Genomic DNA, 21436 nt, shown 5'->3' with positions numbered 1-21436 from the left:
AGGCAGCTGCTGGAGTACACAGGTTAAAGACTGGCAAAAACTGGAACTCACTAGGGTATCCAGCACCTCGCAGTAAGATACTGAGTGAGGTCGACATGGTATGGTTTGGGATATGCCACCTGATTATACACTGCACTGGTAGTCTCTGCAACAAGATCAAAGATCGTGGCTCCTTGTGGAGCTAGGGAAAAGCAATAGGATTAACCTTTGTGGGTCCCTGGTCACTCAGAGATTAGTGATAATGAACAAGCCGATAGGTTGGGTAGGATAGGGGCGATGACACCGTTTATTGGACTGGAACCTGTCCTGACAGTCACCAAGGCGATGATCAAAATAAAACTACGAGACTGGATAAGGAGACAACATGTAGAAAATTGGGCTAAGGTCCAAAAACAAAATCATGGCAAGGTATTGATGCCAAAGCCATGTTCTAAGAGAAGTCTCTCAATCCTGGGCTTGAATGGGAGAGAAATGAAACTTATGGTTGGGCTATTGACAGGCCACGGGAATTTCAAAAAACACCTACACACAATGGGGATAATAGAAGAAGACCCAAATGTAGAATGTGTGGTGTGGGTGAGGAAACCGAATCACATTTGATCTTCGAATGCGAGGCATTGGAGATGAAAAGACACATAATACTTGGATCAACCAGACCTGAAGAAATTGTGTCTAGTAAAGCACTGGTAAAGGATCTACCGTGTTGAAGGCCACCGTTTGGCTTTACTAGAGACAGAGACTGATACCGCACAATAAACTATGTTTTGGTGTGGGTAGCAGTGGGTTTGACCAATGTTGTTCTTCCTTCCCTGATAAAATCAAATCAGATCAAATCAGTCGCTCTTTTAGGGCTGCTGTCGTATTTTTTTAGAATAGTCTGAGCTATAATATCCGACAACTACAGTCCATAAAGCTTTCAGGGAGCCTTCTAACTTCAAATTTCTGCTAGTTCCACAGCATTTAGTATGCCTCTGTCATTTGTAATAATAGTAGTAACAGGCAATGAATAGCTTTATTTTTGTTTCTACTACATGACACAATGCATTATCTACGGCCCTCCTAAAATGGTGCATTCAGTCTGTCTATTTTCCTGCTTAGCTAATATGTATTTTTCCGCTGTTATAAGCCTGGTCAGGGTAACTTTAAGACGTCGAATTTTAAGGCCTAACTTCTAAAATGCCAACTGTTATTAGTTATTGAAATTTACCATTTTTGGAAGTTATTAATGTGTGGGAGTGCAGGTGCACATGGTGGGATGCAAGGATTGGAGTGATTCATGAAAGGAAAGCAGAGCACAGGGGAATGGGGTACTGATGTCAGCAAAATATGACATGCATGTAACTGCAGTCGAGTCTCACCCCCACGAATGCATAGGAGGGGTGCTTCGGGTGAGGGGTACATCACGAAAAATTTGAAGAAGTGCAAGGCCTGCCCCTTCCCTCCTTGACCTCAGCAGGAGATAGGATGTTGTGATTTTTGGAATGACCTTGGCAATAAGAAAGTGCTGATGCTGCTGTCATAGAAATATGACATGTGTAGTTGCCTCAGCTGCAAAAGTGCCGACAGCTGTATAGTCAGCGAATTCCTGGCTTGTTCTCTCCTTGCCACACTACTCTCCTGCAGTCACAGTTGCGTCTTTTGCTACTACAGAAAGTTGCTATAAATACTTTGTACATTTGCAGAAGGTGGCAAACCATCCAAATAATTTTATATCAAATTAAATAAGTTAGGCAAACTAAGTATGTGAAAAATTCATGATTTTCATAATCAGTCTCTTAAAAACAGATGCACATGTGCATGAGAGCTTACACACACACACACACACTAACACACACACACACACACACACACACACACACACACACACACACACACACACACACACACACACACACACACAACATACATTCATTTATTTAGTGAGGAAGGTATGAAGGAAGATAATCACAACATTATATGTTCAATAACTTATATATATATATATATATATATATATATATATATATATATATATATATATATATAATGATCCCCCTTGCTAACATAAATGTTTACAGAATAATGGGAGGCAGATTTTATTAAGGGGGAACTATTGTTAAAACATGTTGTGTATTAGTTCAGATATGTTGATGAGATTCGCTGTACATGGAAAGGTTCCACTAGATATCTCCAGAAGTTCTTGAAAAATATTATGGCATACTAACATGACAGCATGGAATTAGGAAGTTCCAGCATTAATTTTCTAAACATCAACTTACAGTTAGAAAACAGCAACTATAAATTTTTAAATTTCCCATGAAGAGTCCGTTATTGACAATTCATCCCAGCTTCCTCTCAACATCCAACCAATCTACAAACATACAGCATTCCACCAAACGATCCACTGTCTTCTTTTATCCCTGTTTCCCAAGATGGCTATGACCATGAAATCAGTGCAATAAAAGACTGCTACATAAAAAATTTGAATCAAATATTATTAACAGAATATTCCATAAAAAAACTGAAAAATCAAGCCAGATCCCTGCTGTATCCAGTGAACAATGTAGATATACTGAAAAAAAGGTGTAGGTTATTTTTTGTACATAAAATTTCAAATAGGATAAGCAACACTTTAAAGCCAAATGGTTTTTCTGTGTTTTGCTATGTCATACAAATATTGGAGAGCTGTTTACTCAGCTCAAAAGATAAACAGCTACCTATCATGCAAATATCATATGCCAAAAGGTTCTGGTGTAGTGGACAGACTGGGAGGTCTGTCTGTCTGTACTAGGCTCAGAGATCACCCTTGAAACTGGAGATTGGTTGGGTTGTTTGGGGGAAGAGACCAAACTGCGAGGTCATCGGTCTCATCACATTGGGAAAGGATGTCGGACATGCCCTTTCAAAGGAACCATCCCGGCATTTGCCTGGAGAGATTTAGGGAAATCACGGAAAACCTGTCGTCCTCCCGAGTGCGAGTCCAGAGTGTTAACCATTACACAACCTCGCTCGGTAACTCATATTGAACATATTGTACAGCTCCCCAGATAGTGGCAACTCGTATATTCATATGGAAATATCAGAAGAACTTCTGTGTGTAGCATCCTAGTCCATTAAACATCAAAAAATGAATTTCGCTTTATTTAGTCTTTCAAACATGGGAGATTGAATAAAATATTTTCTCTTCCATTCATTTTCCAGTGTCGAATGACCAGAGTAGTAACCACTGTAGTCTCCCAAAAATCCATCTTTAAACATGTGCTTGTCAACTGCAACACAAAAAACCATTAAAAATGAGTTTACTATAAGGAAACAGTTGCTGATCATGTGCGTTCCTCAAAAAGTGAAGCAATTGAAGATCCACAAAGACGAAAAATTGCCTGCTAAAAAGTCTCCCTTGTGCATCCATCCTTATACGAGTGTGGCACTGTTACATCTCGAAAGTTTTAGGTAGCATGTCGAATAGAGCGGCAAGTCACGTGCTCTTTACATAGTAACATATTAACTTTAGATTTTAAAACATCATGTGAAAAACATTGTACAGTAACTGGAGATTAAACAGCCAGATTCTTCCTTTGCTGTACACTGCGTAATGGAACCCGAAACTACATAATAGGTGTAGAAGTCCTATAAACACAAAGAAAGCGTGCAAAGCTCACTCAGTTAGAAATATCAGAAATTAAGAAACAGATTTAGGTATCCTTACATTGAGCAAACTAAATTCAATTATTCAGCCCTTTTAGATAATGTCACAACCACTACATAGGAGAGGAACTTTGGCGCCTTCATTCATAAATAGATAACTGTGTAAATTCCTGTGTGCATAGATCTATTCTAACATATGTTTATCTGTAGTTATTGTATAATTTATCCTAATGAATTTTGCGGAATACGTTCGTAACTACGTCAAAACTGTTAAGAGAGATGATGTTCATTAAGTCAAGAACTGATAGATTAGAGGTCGATATGTTGATCTTTGCTTAGTTCCCTCATGGGACCCGTTGTGTACTAGGAAATGGGATTTTACCCCAAAATCTTACGTCGTACAGTACCAATAAAGTTTGTGAAACAATGCTGAAAAAGTGTTTCCTTTAGTTAATACAATATGCAATGTTTCACTAACAATCTCCAGTTGAATCATTTAAAATCATATATATTTGTTCCTGCTTAATGCATTGTAAGTATAATGCTTGTATTCCACTTTATTTCTATTTGCCTCCATCTTTCGTACTTTCTCAAATGTAATGGAGAACTCCAAAATTTTTATGAGTGTTGGAGGATGGTAACGTGTATTGTCTGTAGTCGCTGTTAATCATGTGTGAACACATTTGCGTAGTTACTGTTACATTTTTAACACTTGCAATGAAGAATGAAGGACTACAAAACGTACTCAGTGGCAAGAAACAACACCAGAATTATACATTCATTCTGTGATAGGACATAATAAAGTTGAATACAGCTTCTGTAGAGACTTGCTAACATGATGTTTTCCATTAAATATAAGCAAATGCGCCAAACGTATGTGAAAAAAACAGGATTTAAACAATATACTTGAACATGTTTAAATCAAGCAGTCCACACATGAATCCATGAGTAGGAACAAATGTATGTGAGTCCACAGAACACTATGTGACAAAACCAACTTCTGTTTTATATGAAACAAAACAAATACAGAATCTTTTATTCTACCCAATATTACTGTCACAAGTAAAGATCAGACAGAATATAAGTAACAGATTTACAAAGCAATTCAGTAAGTGCAATACACACAAGAAGTTCGTAATCAGGAACACACTGCCATGAAAGCAGTTTCTGTTTACCACAAAACGAAAACAGACATTGGAGACCAATAATAAATAAATGTGAAGGACGACTGATAAACTTACAATGCTTTTAGCGGCCTGGCAGTGAACCAAGGTCATGGTATGGGAAGTCCTTACATGAGTTTCACCATCTTGCACTATGAACTTCAGGCAGTATAGAAACACAGTCGCCTATGTTAGAGGCCAGAGCTTTGAAGTGTGGCAATGAGGCATTTAACTAGCAGCTAGGGATAGCTGGTACCTCGTGCCGCTTCTGCAGTGTCCATGCATGGGCTTGACACAAGAGCACATGTGCAAAGTTGCTCCCTGTTAGCTACTTGTAGTGTGCTGTGTGATTTACCTTATGTCTATAGTGAGTGCTAATTCAGCTACTATCTCATAATGTTTGTGAGTCGTATTTGTCAGTGTGAGTATGAACTCCACGAGTATTTACATAGACGTGTTAAAAAAGCGCACTCTCCAAAGTAAGAAGAAGTTGTGCCAAAAAAGGTAATAACAAACGAAAAGGTGATTACCTATGCAGTTCATGCAAGAACGTTGTCAGTCAAGTGTCAGCTCTTCAGCAGGAGATTCATCTCGTAACGATAAAGCGGAGTTTACATGGACATGTTTACATGCATTAATTGACTTCAATGCGCGCCAGCGACCGTTCACAAAGGCGTGAAAATTTCCAGTCCAAGCATGTACAATTTAGATTTTCAACATACCGACAACTGAATTAATTCGTGCGGGCATTCGACTCGTGACTTTAATTGCAATTCAAATAGTCACAGAGCACTTGAACATGGAAAACAGAAGATGCAGATGTTGGTTTCGAAAGTGGACTGCGATGAGAAATGAGCTGGGAGCATCTAGAATGAAATGTAGGGTGTTGGAAAATGAATACGACGCTTCCTTTCAAAACCATTATCGAATGAACATATGTAGTTTTGAACATTTTTTGAGACACATAAGCACTTCTATTCAGAAAAAAGAGTGCCTAATGTGGGAGGTTTAACCAACTGTTTTTTTTTTTTTTTTTGTTTCTCTTGCTACCGCAGTATTCTTTCAAATCAATCAGCAATAGAAAACAACGATAATGTTGGCTTATAAATTGCGCTAGCTGTAGGATCACTCTTCACTGAATTCTAACCTTTTTGTTCTCTATCACGTCTGCATTTCGTAAACTTGGGATTTTGGTTTTTACCCCATTTTCTGCAATATGTGGTATATATTCCCTCATTCTGGTGCAATGTCTCTTATTGCTTACCGAGCGAGGTGGCGCAGTGGTTAGCACACTGGACTCGCATTCGGGAGGACGACGGTTCAATCCCGTCTCCGGCCATCTTGATTTAGGTTTTCCGTGATTTCCCTAAATCGTTTCATGCAAATGCCGGGATGGTTCCTTTGAAAGGGCACGGCCGATTTCCTTCCCACTCCTTCCCTGACCCGAGCTTGCGCTCCGTCTCTAATGATCTCGTTGTCGACGGGACGTTAAACACTAACCACCACCACCATCTTATTGCTACTTCCTTCGTATTTCTAAGTACCACAAACACGATTATTATTTGCAGAGCTCTAGAAATTGAACACTATACTGTAATGGTCACTTTTTTGTCACTGTCATTGTATTTTACACTTCGTAAACAAAATAAAATTTACATGGTGTCAGCTCTCAAACGGACAAAAACAGACTGTATGCTATTCGACAAGAAGAGCCATCTCGCAAAGACAGCGAATAAGCAGTGGGGGAAAGCCAATGCGTGCAAATAAGTAGACCCGGCTTCAACTTCCATTTCTACATGCGACAGTTGCGATGCCTTGCGATTTTGGGTGTTTACACATGCATCTTTACGTATGGAAGTCAACGTGCACAGATGATACATGCCCATGTAAAACCTTCTTAAGACTACTATTATTTGCAGTATTTGTGACTTTCACGCTTTGAAGAAAACCAACGAAATGCAATAAAGTTAAAATTTGTGTGTTCCTTTGTATTAGCCACCACGAGAAGTCTCACCGTAATAAAAAAAATGATTTTAGGTTAATAGCAATTAACAACTCAAAGAGTAGAAGTATGGTGGTCATTGCATCTGCATGGACAGTACTCGTTGTCTCATTAATTATTGTTATCGACTCGTGACTGTGCTTAACATAGATGAACTCAGACAAAGTCTCCTGTGTGCATTTTTAATATAAAATAAGTCAGATCAAATGACGTTGTCTGCATTTTTGGCGAGAGTGCATTGGGAAAGAAATAAAATTATCCCTAACATATTGCATCAGATATGCCACCTTCCTTTTATAATGCACAGTACACTGTCATAGGTGCGCCAGAGAAGAGACTATTCTGTAGTTGACATGTTGATACAGGGTGGAGATGAAACCTCTGCAGAATCAAAACGAAAAAGGAGCAACTCAAAGTGTATAAGTTCGTCCAAACGCTGTTACAAGCAAGCATGAAGTACTTGTGTGAAACCCTGATACTTCAGAGATTGGACAAATTTCGTACTTGTTTGTTATTGGCAAAAACAAATGTGGACATATGCTGCATTCTGGCTTTAACATTGCTATCTGAATTGAACAAATGCACAAAACGGTTAAATATACTTATTTGTATGGCAAGAATCGTTTGACAAAGATATCCATGCCATTATGACTATTGTGAGAGACTAAGTTTTACCATACATAAAGGCGAAGTAACGTCTAAATTGTCTGATCTTTGGAAGAGGCATACGTCTAGTCTTACAGTATCAATTGCTATGGTGATTTTTGGGAGTTTTATCTTTCTCGGAAAAGAAGAGGATCACACTATCTATCAAGTGATTCAGACATTTGAGTGAAAAATCTCATATACTGAGTGCATGGCATGTGTTCATCAGCACATGTACAGTTGTCCTGATTCAGCATTCATGTGGTACGTGTAAACATATACATTCGGTATGCCACATGAAAAACAACAGTTCTGTTGAAACTGGTATGGCTGAAAAAGACGTCAGTGATTCATTACTGATGGACACTGATGTAACTCAAGAGGAAGAGGCACTGACACCCGCAGAAGCATTGAAAAGGCGGAACACTTCTTCATTGCACTGGAGGAAGAAGGTATTTATATATAAGTTAGTGTAAATAACTAAATCAATGAAAGTGATGGTCTACAAGAGGAGATTAAAGCAATGGAGAAGCAATTAGTACCATGAAATGCAGGTGCTTAAAGGCAAAAGCTGATACTGGGCCTGACAATTGTATCCCAGAGCTTATTTTCGGTAATGAAAAACAAAAAGAGAATGCAGAAAATCATTTCAAACTCATTTAATCAAGAGGAAATTAATATCATTGCACCAAGTTTGTGGCTATAATAATTTATCAAACAAACATTCGTCTTGTATAGATGGCGTTCACGAATATTGCATGAAATGTTGAAATTCATGTGATTACGTTTAGTGAATATATTTAGAATTTAGATTTGGTTACATTTACTGTAAACGCAAATGAAATATACTATCAACAAATTCAATTTAGTTGATTCAGTCATTCGCACATCAGAAGTAAATCCCACTTGGCTCCATAATGAATTGGAACAATAAAGAATGTCTGAATACGCATTTTTCTTACATAATTTTTCAAAATCTAAAATTAATATTTTAGTATGTAAAGAGTATGTGACTTACCGCTATATTCGACATGCTACCTAAAACTTTCGAGATGTAACAGTGCCACATTCATATAAGGATGGATGCACGAGGGAGACTTTTTATCAGGCAATTTTTTGTCTTTGTGAATCTTCAGTTGCTTCACTTTTTGAGGAACGCACATGATGAGCAACTGTTTCCTTATAGTAAACTCATTTTTAATGGTTTTATGTGTTGCAGTTGACAAGTACATGTTTAAAGATGGATTTTTGGGAGACCGCAATGGTTTTACTCTGGTCATTCGACACAGGAAAATGAATGGATGAGAAAATATTTTATTCAATCGCCCATGTTTGAAAGACTAAATAAAGCGAAATTCATTTTTTGATGTTTAATGGACTAGGATGCTACACACAGAAGTTCTTCTGATATTTCCATATGAATATACGAGTTGTCACTATCTGGGGAGCTGTACAATATGTTCAATATGAGTGATACGTCATCTTGAATATATGTGAGCGCATGCAGTATTAAACTATGGGAGGACAGAATAGGAAAGACAGTTATTTGTTTTCATGTCGGTGCCCAAAGCAACAGAAAAGTTGCGTCGCTATCATATTGTTACGTATACTTACCTATGAAAACGTTGTACAAATTTCATGTTGCAGACGAAACAGCTCCTGTGTGCACCAGTGCTAAAGCAGCCAGCCAGTTTGCGCATGTGCACTGCTGTAAAGGCTCAAGGTACCTGCTACCTCTTGGTGCTAATTTCAACGAAAGTCTGTTGCATGCCTGTGGCTGTTTGGTAGGAAATAGAAGTGTTTTTATACTTTCGTGTCTTCTGCTTAACCCAAATTTACGGTGTAGTTGTGGCATACTGGACTCTGGTTAAATTTTAGCATTTACTTATGGTTACAGTGGAAGATAAAACACAAATTTAAGTACAGAATTCTGTAATACTCTAATAGACGTTCTGACGGGCATAGGCAACTTATTTTTTTAACAATAATGTACAGGTTTTCTGTTAAAACCGACTGAAAGAAAGAAGGTGCTGTGCTCTTAAAATGTGCGGTTTCGTTTTCTTTCTGGCAGTCAATTTTTGTATAAGGTGGCAGGGCATGATAATGTTAGACAAATTGTTTCTTCCATATATATTGTTCCTCTTTACATATAATATTAAACAAAAATTATATACTCAACTACGTGCTGTTTTGTTTTCTTCATCAATCAGTTTTAACAGAAAACAGGAAAGCTGTATGAATGGCTTATCGTCTTATGATTGGAATACTGCTACGGAATCTGTATCATGCGAACACTTGGAATCCTACCTCTTTTCAGATGAAAACTATGCGAAATACTGTCACTGAAGCTACAATCCGCACAGATTCAGCAGCAGGACAGATCTCTCATACCCCAATTACCAATGATCCCAACCAGTTTATCCACTTATTTTACGGGACTTAAAGAGTCCCAGTCAAGTTTTCTTTGGCTATCACAATAAACAAGACTCAAGGTCAGTGAGAGGAGGGAAGAGGAGACGGACAGAAATGGAGGGAGAATATGGATGTATAGAGAGGAGATAGAGAGAGGAGGTGGAGAGAGAAAAGGGATGAGGAGATGGACAGAGAGGGGGGGGGGGAGAAGGAGATCAGGACATATATCTGATTAAGTGCGAAGCATTGCTGGGTTCAGTAGTATTAAACAGTTTAAATAGTGTTATGTGTCAAGATGTGCTCAGTGAGCAGTTTTATTCAGAACAAAAGCGGATTTTCAATTTTTTTTCGAATTTTTCATTTTGTCTTTCATATGATGTACAGTACTGTCTCTTTCTTAAGGCAGTGGCTGAGCCTGGGCTGGCAAGGTACCCAGTTTTGCATAACAGTCACATTCATTCCACGTGAACATCATACCACAATAGTATTGTTGATTACGGACACTGTGTTTGAATACCACTGGCAGAGGGATGCCCACTAAAGCACCCTCTGCCCATCAACAGGAGGACTGGGCCGGGGGTGGGGGGTGGGGGGGGGGGTGGGGGCGTGGGAGGGGGACAGTCATGTGGGACACACTGGACGGATTGGTGGGATTACATCAGTATTTGGAACACTCTCTTGCCTGTCAGCACGGCCTGCGACCAGATGTGTCCATTAGTTCCTCCCTGTGGAGCAACAATGCCTTTCACTTTAACTGGAGCAACCTCCTGTTGCCATAGCGAATTTGAGTTTCGTGTACCTCTTTTCTTTCGAAGACCTTTTCCCAACACTACCAGGATTTAGAAAAGATTGCTGTATGGTGTGGCAGGTGGCAGTTGACGCTAAATAACGAAAAGTGTGAGGTGATCCACATGAGTTCCAAAAGAAATCCGTTGGAATTCGATTACTTGATTAATAGTACAATTCTCAAGGCTGTCAATTCAACTAAGTACCTGGGTGTTAAAATTACGAACAACTTCAGTTGGAAAGACCACATAGATAATATTGTGGGGAAGGCGAGCCAAAGGTTGCGTTTCATTGGCAGGTCACTTAGAAGATGCAACAAGTTGACTAAAGAGACAGCTTACACTACACTCGTTCGCCCTCTGTTAGAATATTGCTGCGCGGTGTGGGATCCTTACCAGGTGGGATTGACGGAGGACATCAGAAGTGTGCAAAAAAGGGCAGCTCGTTTTGTATTATCGCGTAATAGGGGAGAGAGTGTGGCAGATATGATACGCGAGTTGGGATGGAAGTCATTAAAGCAAAGACGTTTTTCGTCGCGGCGAGATCTATTTACGAAATTTCAGTCACCAACTTTCTCTTCCGAATGAGAAAATATTTTGTTGAGCCCAACCTACATAGGTAGGAATGATCAACAAAGTAAAATAAGAGAAATCAGAGCTCGAACAGAAAGGTTTAGGTGTTCGTTTTTCCCGCGCGCTGTTCGGGAGTGGTTGGATGAACCCTCTGCCAAGCACTTAAATGTGAATTGCAGAGTAATCATGTAGATGTAGATGTAGATGTGCCGCATTTCCCATTCATTTCCATCCTAATCAATTCCAGGACATAGAAAGTGGCGGCAGCTGCAGTGGGATAAGGTCAGCGTTAGGACTGGCTGACACGTTTCGTTTGCGGATAGTTGCCACTTGAATTAATACGAGCTGGCAGTCTGTTTGTCTGGTAGTTACCAAGTAACTTTGATACCCTGTTTGTGCTTGCATTTGGTGTGCTCGCCACGTTCAGCACGTGCAGAGTGAGCTGTCAACGCATTAGGCAGTAGATGGGCCCTTTGCTGATGGGCGCACCCCCCACCCCCCACCCCCCTGGACTGCGTCACGCTTCTGCCGCAGTTTTCGCGTTGGTGCGGGCACAGTCTGGCGCAGGCCGCCTGCCATGCCCCATCTTCGTAGTGGCGCCTTCTCGTCTCGCCGCCGTGAGTCCACGTCGCCTCGCCGCCGCAGCACTCATCTCGGTGCCCGCCCCTGCTCTATCGGCACCGTAGCCTTCGCCGCTGTCTTTGTCGACGCAGGATGATAATGTGCCACTGCAATGCGTCCTTACTTCTCTCCACAGTGCGAGCTGCGAGCTTCCGCCCCACGTACGCGTCGCTGCTTAATCCAGTATAGACTACTGTTGAGACCCTTCTTTTGTAACGTCGTTGGCCTACAGAAATCTTGGCCCTAATACTGTAACAATAACCAATAGACGTCTCTGTGCTTAACCGGAGAGGCCAGAAACCAGCCGTTGCTGCTTCAAATGATCAGATGGATCATGTCACGCTCTTACAAACGTAATGTAATCAATAGGCGCTTGACAAATTATTTAGAGAGGCTTTACACGAGCCCTGCTGTGAAACCCAGCAGGCGTCAATACAGACTGCTGCGAACTCCTGCAGAGCTCCTGCAGTGGATCCCATCATTTATGTCCCGAATGTTCCCAGTACCCTCCCTGCAGTTACTATTGTACCTCCATTTTCTGGAAAACCACGTGAAAATATCACCATGTTCCTCCAAAGTGTTTACAATGAAGGGCAAGCATGTTCTTGGCCCGACAGCTTTCTTTTAAACGTAACAAAATCAAAACTTTCGAGCGATGGACACAAATTAAGTGCAATCAGTTGATGTGTTGCGTGACTCAGTCACTTTTGATGTCCCGGTGAAGGAGTTAGCAGAGCGCCACTCCGACAAGTTGGGAGATATGTTATCAACACTCTGACAGAAGAACGGAGAGGTTTTCGAAAAATTTTCTGATCGTGTCAGAACTGTATCTTACCAAGATAGGGAAAAATCAAACACGTAATGACGTGCTAATCGAGAAGGCCGAAGACAGAGCGATTGGTGTGTTTGTACGGGGAATTAACCCACAGATCGACAGTGAGGTAAAGTAGCCTCACCCATCTCTTTGCAAGAGGCAGTTCGATTAACATTAATACGCGAAGAAGCAGGACAGTTCGTTTCGACTAGTGTGCGCATTAACGAACGGCGCCGAGTTTCTGTCAACTATACCGTCAGCGGCGTGGAAGCCAAACCACACTGTAGAGCGTTGTTGCATTCCTTGTTGCACAAAATGCCGCGCGATCGGGCATCCTAGTGAGAAATGTCCACAACACCAAAGACAAAGTTTTCTACAAAGGGCTGCTCCACATAATGATGAAGAAATGGGAGGTCCCAGAAGAACGACACACAATGAGAAAACGAACAAGGGGTAAGCCCTGTCATCCACCCTCGCCACAGGCCACAACTATGATCCAGTCAAGAAGGGAAGGATTAATGAGGTGCCGAATTCAGCATGAGAAGGTATTTTCAGAGGGTAGACTGTCCGTACGTTAGTAGGTACCAGCAGGGCCGGTCCGAGATGTTTCTCCCACACAAGCGACTTATAATATAGAGAGTGAGGAGAAGCAGACGAGATTTCGATATTACACACATCAAAAAAAGTTTTGCATCACTCAGTTCCCAGAACTCCTGAAGATATACGTTGACTGTGGATATTGTATCACAGACACAGTCCCTTTTACTGTTCAGGGATGTAAACAACCATGCGTGAGCAGCGCCTATTAAATGGAGCGGGTCCGACAGCCGATCCGTTCCAGTCATTCCACCAGGTAGGAGGTACATGGCTCTTGTTGTCTGTAATCCAACCTAGAGGGTCAATACCGCGGTTCGATCGCGTCCGAATTATTACTTTATTCCAGGAAAGGCTCTCAACAAGGGAAGTGTCCAGGCGTCTCGGAGTGAAATAAAGCGATGTTGTTCGGACATGGAGGAGATACAGAGAACAAGAACTGTTGATGGCGTGCCTCGCTCAGGCCGTCCAAGGGCTACTATTGCAGTGGATTTCCGCTGCCTACGGATTATGGTTCGCAGGAACACTGACAGCAACGCCACCATGTAGAATAATGCTTTTCGTGTAGCCACAGGACATCGTGTTACGACTAAAACTGTGCACAATAGGCTGCATGATACGCAACTTCACTCCCGACCTCCGTGGCGAGGTCCATCTTTGCAACCACGACACCATTCAGCGTGGTACATATGGGCTCAACAACATGCCGAATGGACCGCTCAGGATTGGCATCACGTTCTCTTCACCGATGAGTGTCGCATATGCCTTCAACCAGACAACCGTCGGAGACGTGTTTTGAGGCAACCCGGCCAGGCTGAACACCCGAGACACACTGTCCAGCTAGTACAGCAAGGTGGAGGTTCCCTGATGTTTTGTGGCGGCATTATGTGGGGGCGACGTACGCCGCTGGTGGTCAAGGAAGGCGCCGTAACGGCTGTACGATACGTGAGTGCTATCCTCTGATCTATAGTGCAACCATATCGGCAGCATAATGGCGAAGCATTCATCTTCATGGACGACAATTCGCGCCCCCATCGTGCACATCTTGTGAATGACTTCCTCCAGGATAACGACCTCGCTCGACTAGATTAGTCAGAAAGTTCTCCAGACAATTCAGTCACACAATTCACTGTTTTGGCAGTAAGCATGCTCCTCAGTCACGAGGAACTTGTGTACGGGGCCTCTTCCACAAGCTCCAGTAGAACTGCGTACGTAGTCATTAAAAACTACCACCTCTGTCGGGATCAGCTGAAGTATGGTAAAAGTTCTCTGGACTGATGAGAAAACTCGAATACCATTGAGATCGGACTTTCGATCCACTCAGCCGGAACGACATTTTCAACTGATTTCAAATCCATATAAAGCGTCACATAAGTAAACCAGAAGTCTTAGGAAGGAAGTGTAGAGTATCAGTTTGTGTTGGCGGTTTGCTCAATGAGATGTCGAGAGTACAAGTGGAACGATATTGGCAATATTGGCAGGCGGAGAAGAGGTTATAGAAACTGAAGTTCATTGTGAAGAACCGTTTAAGCAAAGAAGGAAGAAGAATTTGCCTGTGAGATAGGTTCGTGCAGTTACACCTCTGATAACGAAACAATTGTGGGAGAAGTTGGCACATCAGGATCTTTTGTACCCAGATCTGGATGAATATGCGTAGCTGTTCGAGTAAGAACACTTTTGCTCTATACGAGGCTCACTCGAGCGTCTGTGTACACGCAAAGGATATGAATTACTTTTTGGCAGAAAGTCTACCAATTTCATCTTTTCATGCAACTCTCAGTGACACTCAACAAATTTACCATAACGAGCTGGTGAATAAGACTCAACCACGAAGATAGGGTGCTTAGCTTTTACACTGGATCCGCTGACATGTAGCAAGCTTGACACTGTACCACCTCACAGTTAACTAATCACTCTCAGTCAATCTACTACACAGCTAAGCAATGACCAATTGGAAACATTAGAACATCGAGAAAGTACGATTACATTGGTAAAGTGGAAAGTTTCATTCATTGCATAAGTAGACAGCCACATATAAATAGCAACGTCGGTTTAAATTTCGTGGGGGAACTCCATACAGATACGTCACACCGAGTACGAATTTGTATTGCGCAGGTTCTTCCCTTCTCCATCGTGTAGCAGCCATCACGAAAAGTGCGAAAGTCACGCGAAACATAGCCAATCTTAGCGCAATGGACGCTGAGCACCTTTATTCGACCATGCCCTAAGCCTGCCATATGACGACTACGAAGAAAACAAATTATGGCACAGCCTTCAGCGCAACCTGTCGTCCATTTCTAATGCTACCACACGACAGAAAAATACGCGATATCGATCCCACTGTAGTAGCATCGTAATGTCATTCTTCGAAAATAATGGGAAGAGAAACAGCAAAATACAGAGAGAAGCATCAAAGTAACACGCTGTAGCACTGCCGTACACACGAATGAACTATGCATGGCGCATTTCCTGGAATGTTCAGTACTCTTTTGAGACTTCCTTGTAAGCCTTTCGAAAAATAATCTACACCATCCGTGGCTCTTTGAGAAGATTTTATTGGATTCCACATGTGATTTGATTTCGACATTTAATTCCTAGGAACTAATACTGCGGTCAGTTTAGCTGTTCGCTAAACAATTTTGTCTGCCCTGCTAAGATACCCTTCCAGTTGGCTTGAATTGTCTTTTATATTATCGTGGCATAGGTGATTAATAGAGGTCCATGTATTAGCAAGGACATTATTATTGTGTGCATCTTCGTGGTTTGCCCGCTACGAGGAACATAAGCAAATATCTGAACGATGCATGAAACAGCTGAACCTTAACGGCACTGCAAATAAAGTCACGCTTATAATGAAATCTTATTCAAACTACAATCCAAACAATACGTATTCTCGAACACCTCCATAATTTCACGATCATACTAAAATTCTGAATTTCCAGGCGTGACTTGCGTCATCCACCTACGAAGTCAACGAGGCTATCGATTTTCACCCTCAAAATTACTAAACATTAATTAAATATATTTCTACAACGGCATAAACATGAATTTCACATCCACCTCCCGCACATACCACGAATCAATATAGGTGCTGATGTCACCTAATAAAATAGAATACAGCCCCAACTCCTAAGTAGCTGTGAATATTCCTCACAGTAGCTGCCTGTGAAGCCACACTCTGAAAAGGTTTTACAAACTGAGTCCGTAACAGGCGTGTCCCCTATGTGCTGAAACTATGCACCCTCTACTGAATAAACACGTAGGGTTTAATCGAAATTTTGGACAGAAAAACATTAACACAACACACTGGAATAATGTGTATGGACACATAGTCGATCTTTAGTGATCAAACACATTACCAGGCTGTTACGAATAACTGATAATTACTGCTGTGTTCCACGACAGTTGAGATACTCTATAGCATTTATCATCCTGTCGTATTACATTATACAATATGACCCTGGGAGATTTATGTAACTACTGCAAACACAGAGGATGACGCACATGTTGCAGCATTGCACGTAACCGCGTAGCGAAAACCTCGTTGTTATTTTACTGCTAGTACGATGAAAGAACACGAGTGGTAGGCTAAGGGAGGCATCGCCCCACATTGCGTGTTACGTACACCAGGAGCAAGTATACATTCAGAGGCAGACCCATTGTTCTCTTTTCATTGACAGGGCCTTAACCTATTGTTCTGCTAAGAGGATTATGACCGACAGGGGATAATCAATCCTTTTCATTGACATTTCCTTAACCTGTTGTTCGGTTAAGTGGTTTTCTAAGAAACCCCATGCACCCCCTCCTCCCCCACCCTTCTGGGAACTCCCACCGCCAATACAAGCACATTATTGATATTAATTTGATTCCCTAATTAATTAAATCGATAAATCAATTCACCCCTCCCCCTCTGGGAAAATTCCAAACCCCGATCCCTTCTTCATCAGGAAACTGGTGGGAAAAACATTTAGTTGACTGGCCAATTGGTAGGAAATCGATTGCAGTGTATGGAATATTATTTAAACAATTTCATGTAGGCGATGTGCGGAATATTGTTTATTTAAACAATTTATGGGATACAAGGCGGTGTTTGGAATATGATTTATTTATTTAGTTACAGAATTTGTCGGAAAACTGACTGCAGTGTATGGAATACAGTTTATTTAAACAATTTGTGGGTGAAAAGGCAGTATCAAATATGTAAATAATTGCGGCGCTTTTTTATTCTGATCAACTGTGGAAACTCTAAGTGGGCTTAGCTTATATTCTCTTCCAGAGTCAGGGATGTTAAAGCTCTTATTTTTTATTTTCGTCACTTTTCGAAGCACGTTGGCATATAAGCACAGACGGGAAACTCATAACAATTGGGTATCTGAAAGTTCATGACATATTTCGAAACCCACCGCCCTTTTCTGCAGACGGACAAATTACTAGAATCTGAGCAACAAACTGTTTTGTGCAGATCAAGAAACTTACAGCAGTCATATTGCACTGACAGTTAAGCCCGGCAAAGTGGTCTACAGAGCATGAATGGAATGAAGTGCGGTATACTAGCCATAATTTGGGGTAGACCGCGCGTGTGTCGATCGCTAGGACGCCGCCACGATTGTCAAAACCACCCAATGGCCTAATTGCAGATCACGTTACTAAATACCACCGACCGCGGATCGCATATCGGCCTCCTTTGATCTCGCGGTCCCCAAACAAAGCACCAAGTGGTAGCACTTCGTTAATTGTGGTATTCCAGACTAACTCTGTCTTTCTCCAGAGGCCACTCCTTGTTCGTCTGAGTGAACCAATAACTCGAAACATTCAAACGAAGTTTTTCGTCTCTCCTCAGTGTTCCTACTGGCAAATGCTGGAGACAAAGGAAAAGCTGACACAATTTCGATATTAAAAATAACGTGAAATAATCGATTGGCACTACCCTATCAAATAAATTGTTTATCAGTTTACAAGAGTCAAATAGATCGCCTGAAACGCTCACCTACACCTTATGATGATCCTCCTTCATGATAAAACATATTTGCAACCTTTGAATATCACACCCAAACATAGTGCAAATCAAGCAATGAAATTTCCACGACAAATAGCTCGCAGCACGAAATATATTTGACGTCTTATACACACCGACGTTTCAGAGCACAAACACCCTCCTCCACCACAACGTTTCCACGAAACATATGTGGCAAAAAAAAGTCCTTCCGGTCACACAAACTAGCGATCGCGAGGCGTGCACTGTCCGCCGACTACGTGGTACCCCGTCGGCACCAGCCAGAAGGGAGACCGACACCTGCGCAGGCCATGGCTGCCCGAACCGAGCGCTTGCGTACTCGCAATACAACTGTCAGAAACAAGATACTGATCAATTGGGAATTTGACTTTGCGATTGGGCTTTTAAAGCACTGTAGAATTCCTAAATCGGTCGTCTCCACTACATTTAGAAGGAGGGAGGAAAGTGTTTACTACAGTATAGGATAGCAACAACAAATATCGCTGCTATGTATTGAGATACACGATCTATTCCGGAATAGATGGCCGAGATCGCTGGAAACACTTCCAGACGTCCACAGTCAGCGCTCTATGCCATAGTACAGCGCCAACACTCAGAGTTTGGAGAAAAATACTGCTGTAAACACACACGTAGAAGCGCGTATCAGTCAGTAAGAGAGAGGCCCGTCTGCGGTCGAGAATCCTCCCCAGGACGACTTGAGTGGTAGGAATCCGAATGCTACTAATATTCCCAGCGCAGACACACGTCATATTTAATCTTCTCAAATTTCCATGGAGTATACACGCAAGACATGCACTCCCAAAGGCGACTCAAAGCATACTGGGTATTAGTTCACCATTCACCCGTCCAGGGAGAGCAGCGAGTCAAATTGTCATAAGCTGTGACAGTGTAGAAGCTTTCTCGGGATTATGGCAACCCTAGATACTGTACATAGAGAGCTGATCGTAGAGTTATCGTGAAATGTGGGCGACCGTTACCTACGTTTAATCTTACGTTCGCTCTTGTCGAATGGCAAAAACCGCACAACCAGCAGGACTCAGTCATGCCTGTAGACGGCCATAGATTTGTCCATTGCGCTTTGACCGGCACCGAAGTGACCAGTGCGCTCAGATCACCATTCTTCTGCAGATGGGATGGCATTCTACGTTCCTATCGGCTCCTTAGGGGAAGTTCAAATGGTTCGAATGGCTCTGAGCACTATGGGACTTAACATCGGAGGTCACCAGTCCCATAGAACTTATAATTACTTAAACCTAACTAACCTAAGGACATCGCACACATCCATGCCCGAGGCAGGATTCGAACCTAGGGGAAGTAGTGGGCGGAGGAGGCAGAGGGTTTATAAGGGCCACTCTACCGTCAGTCGTACTTTCGTGCGTGCTTGTTACCAGTTTAGGTGAAAAATGAAGCTTTCAGCGGCATCAAGCACTACCGGCAGCGGCAGTGACGACAAACAGCAGAGACCATTGGAGCAGGATGGGGATTTACCTTGTAAGTACAGATTCAAAAAGGTAACTGTAACTTTTCTTTTCCAGTAAGAATTTCATAGTATTGAATACATTTCTCCGTATGGTCTCAGCACATGTCCACCGACACCAAAGCGTTGATGAAATGAATGCTGTGGTGCAACAGCAGACACAGTGGGAGCAGCAGCATAGGCAGCATCTTCATGGTACTGGTGTAAACAGCACGTCTGTAGATCATTTCGAGGGATCAGAATCGAAAACTGTAATTTTTTTCACTAAGTATTTCACACTGAATACATGTCTTATTGTTTCAACATTTATCCATCAGGCAGTAGAAGAAACCGAGAGACAACAGCTGCAGAAACAGCAACAGTAGTGCAGGAGCTGCACCAGCAACAAAAGCAACAACAGTGGCCACAGCTGCACCAGCAGCAACCGCAACACTAGCAGCAGGTGCACCACCAGCAACAGCAAGAACAGCAGCTCCAGCTCCACCAGCAGCAACACCAACAACAGTGGCTGCAGCTCCACCAGCTGCAGCAGCAACAGCAACAACAGTGGCCACAGCTGCACCAGCAGCAACAGCAACGCTAGCAGCAGCTGCACCACCAGCAACAGCAAGAACAGCAGCTCCAGCTCCACCAGCAGCAACACCAACAACAGTGGCTGCAGCTCCACCAGCTGCAGCAGCAACAGCAACAACAGTGGCTGCAGCTGCACCAGCAGCAACAGCAACAGTGGCTGCAGCTGCACCAGCAGCAAAAGGAACAACAGTGGCTGCAGCTGCACCATCAGCAACACCCACAACAGTGGCAGTAGCTGCACCTGCAGCAAGAGCAACAATGGCTCAGCAGCAACAGCCATAACAGTGGCTGCAGCTGCACCGGCAGCAACACCCATAACATTGTCAGAAGCTGCACTAGTAGCAATAACATGAACTGTTGCTGTAGCTGCACCAGCAACAACAGCAGCAACAGTGGTAGCAGCTGCACCAGCAGCAAAAGGAACAACAGTGGCTGTAGCTGCACCATCAGCAACACCCACAACAGTGGCAGTAGCTGCACCTGCAGCAAGAGCAACAATGGCTCAGTGGCACCAGCAGCAACAGCCATAACAGTGGCTGCAGCTGCACCGGCAGCAACACCCATAACATTGTCAGAAGCTGCACTAGTAGCAAATAACATGAACTGTTGCTGTAGCTGCACCAACAACAACAGCGGCAACAGTGGTAGCAGCTGCACCTGCAGCAACAACAGTGGCAGCAGCTGCACTAGCAGGAACAGCAACAGCAACAGCAGTGGCAGCAGCTGCAGCAGCAGCAGCGCTGCCAGGAACTGCAGCAGCAGCAATATCATATATATATATATATATATATATATATATATATATATATATATATATACGTAACATTTTGCGACCAACAAGTTCGAGGCCGTTGTAGATTATTTTGAGTGACCAAAATCGACAAATTTTTCTTTTTCATTAAGAATTTCGTACTGTTGCAGTATATGTCATGTATATGTACTTTCTTTCTAAGAATTTTCAACCTGTACGTTATATGTTGTTGTCGTTATTGTTGTAGGTAAATTGGAGGATCGAAAACGTTAAAATGTTACTTCCTTTCTTAGCACTAAGAATTTCGTATTGCTTCTGTATATATATAAATATAATTTTTTTCGTCTCCATAGTTCTGTGTATACATAATTAAACTTCTTCGTATATG

At 42.2% G+C, this 21436-nt stretch overlaps 1 protein-coding gene across 1 annotated transcript in view; it reads right to left on the bottom strand.

Moving 5' to 3' along the window:
• The window catches only part of LOC126419602 (uncharacterized), a 50635-nt gene extending 29567 nt beyond the window's left edge, over positions 1 to 21068 (bottom strand). The window contains exons 1-3 of the mRNA XM_050086790.1: positions 20846 to 21068; positions 20598 to 20777; positions 20104 to 20538 (exon numbers count right to left, since the gene is read on the bottom strand). Of these exons, the coding sequence (XP_049942747.1) occupies positions 20104 to 20538; positions 20598 to 20777; positions 20846 to 21068 (838 nt within the window). The remainder of the gene's footprint in view (positions 1 to 20103; positions 20539 to 20597; positions 20778 to 20845) is intronic.
• Positions 21069 to 21436: the final 368 nt, after the last annotated feature.

This window comes from Schistocerca serialis, chromosome 9, assembly GCF_023864345.2.
Source record: "Schistocerca serialis cubense isolate TAMUIC-IGC-003099 chromosome 9, iqSchSeri2.2, whole genome shotgun sequence".
In the NCBI taxonomy this organism is placed as follows: Eukaryota; Metazoa; Arthropoda; class Insecta; order Orthoptera; family Acrididae; genus Schistocerca; species Schistocerca serialis.
The sequence above is the reverse complement of the archived record's forward strand: the minus strand, read 5'-3'. Positions and strand labels throughout refer to the sequence as shown.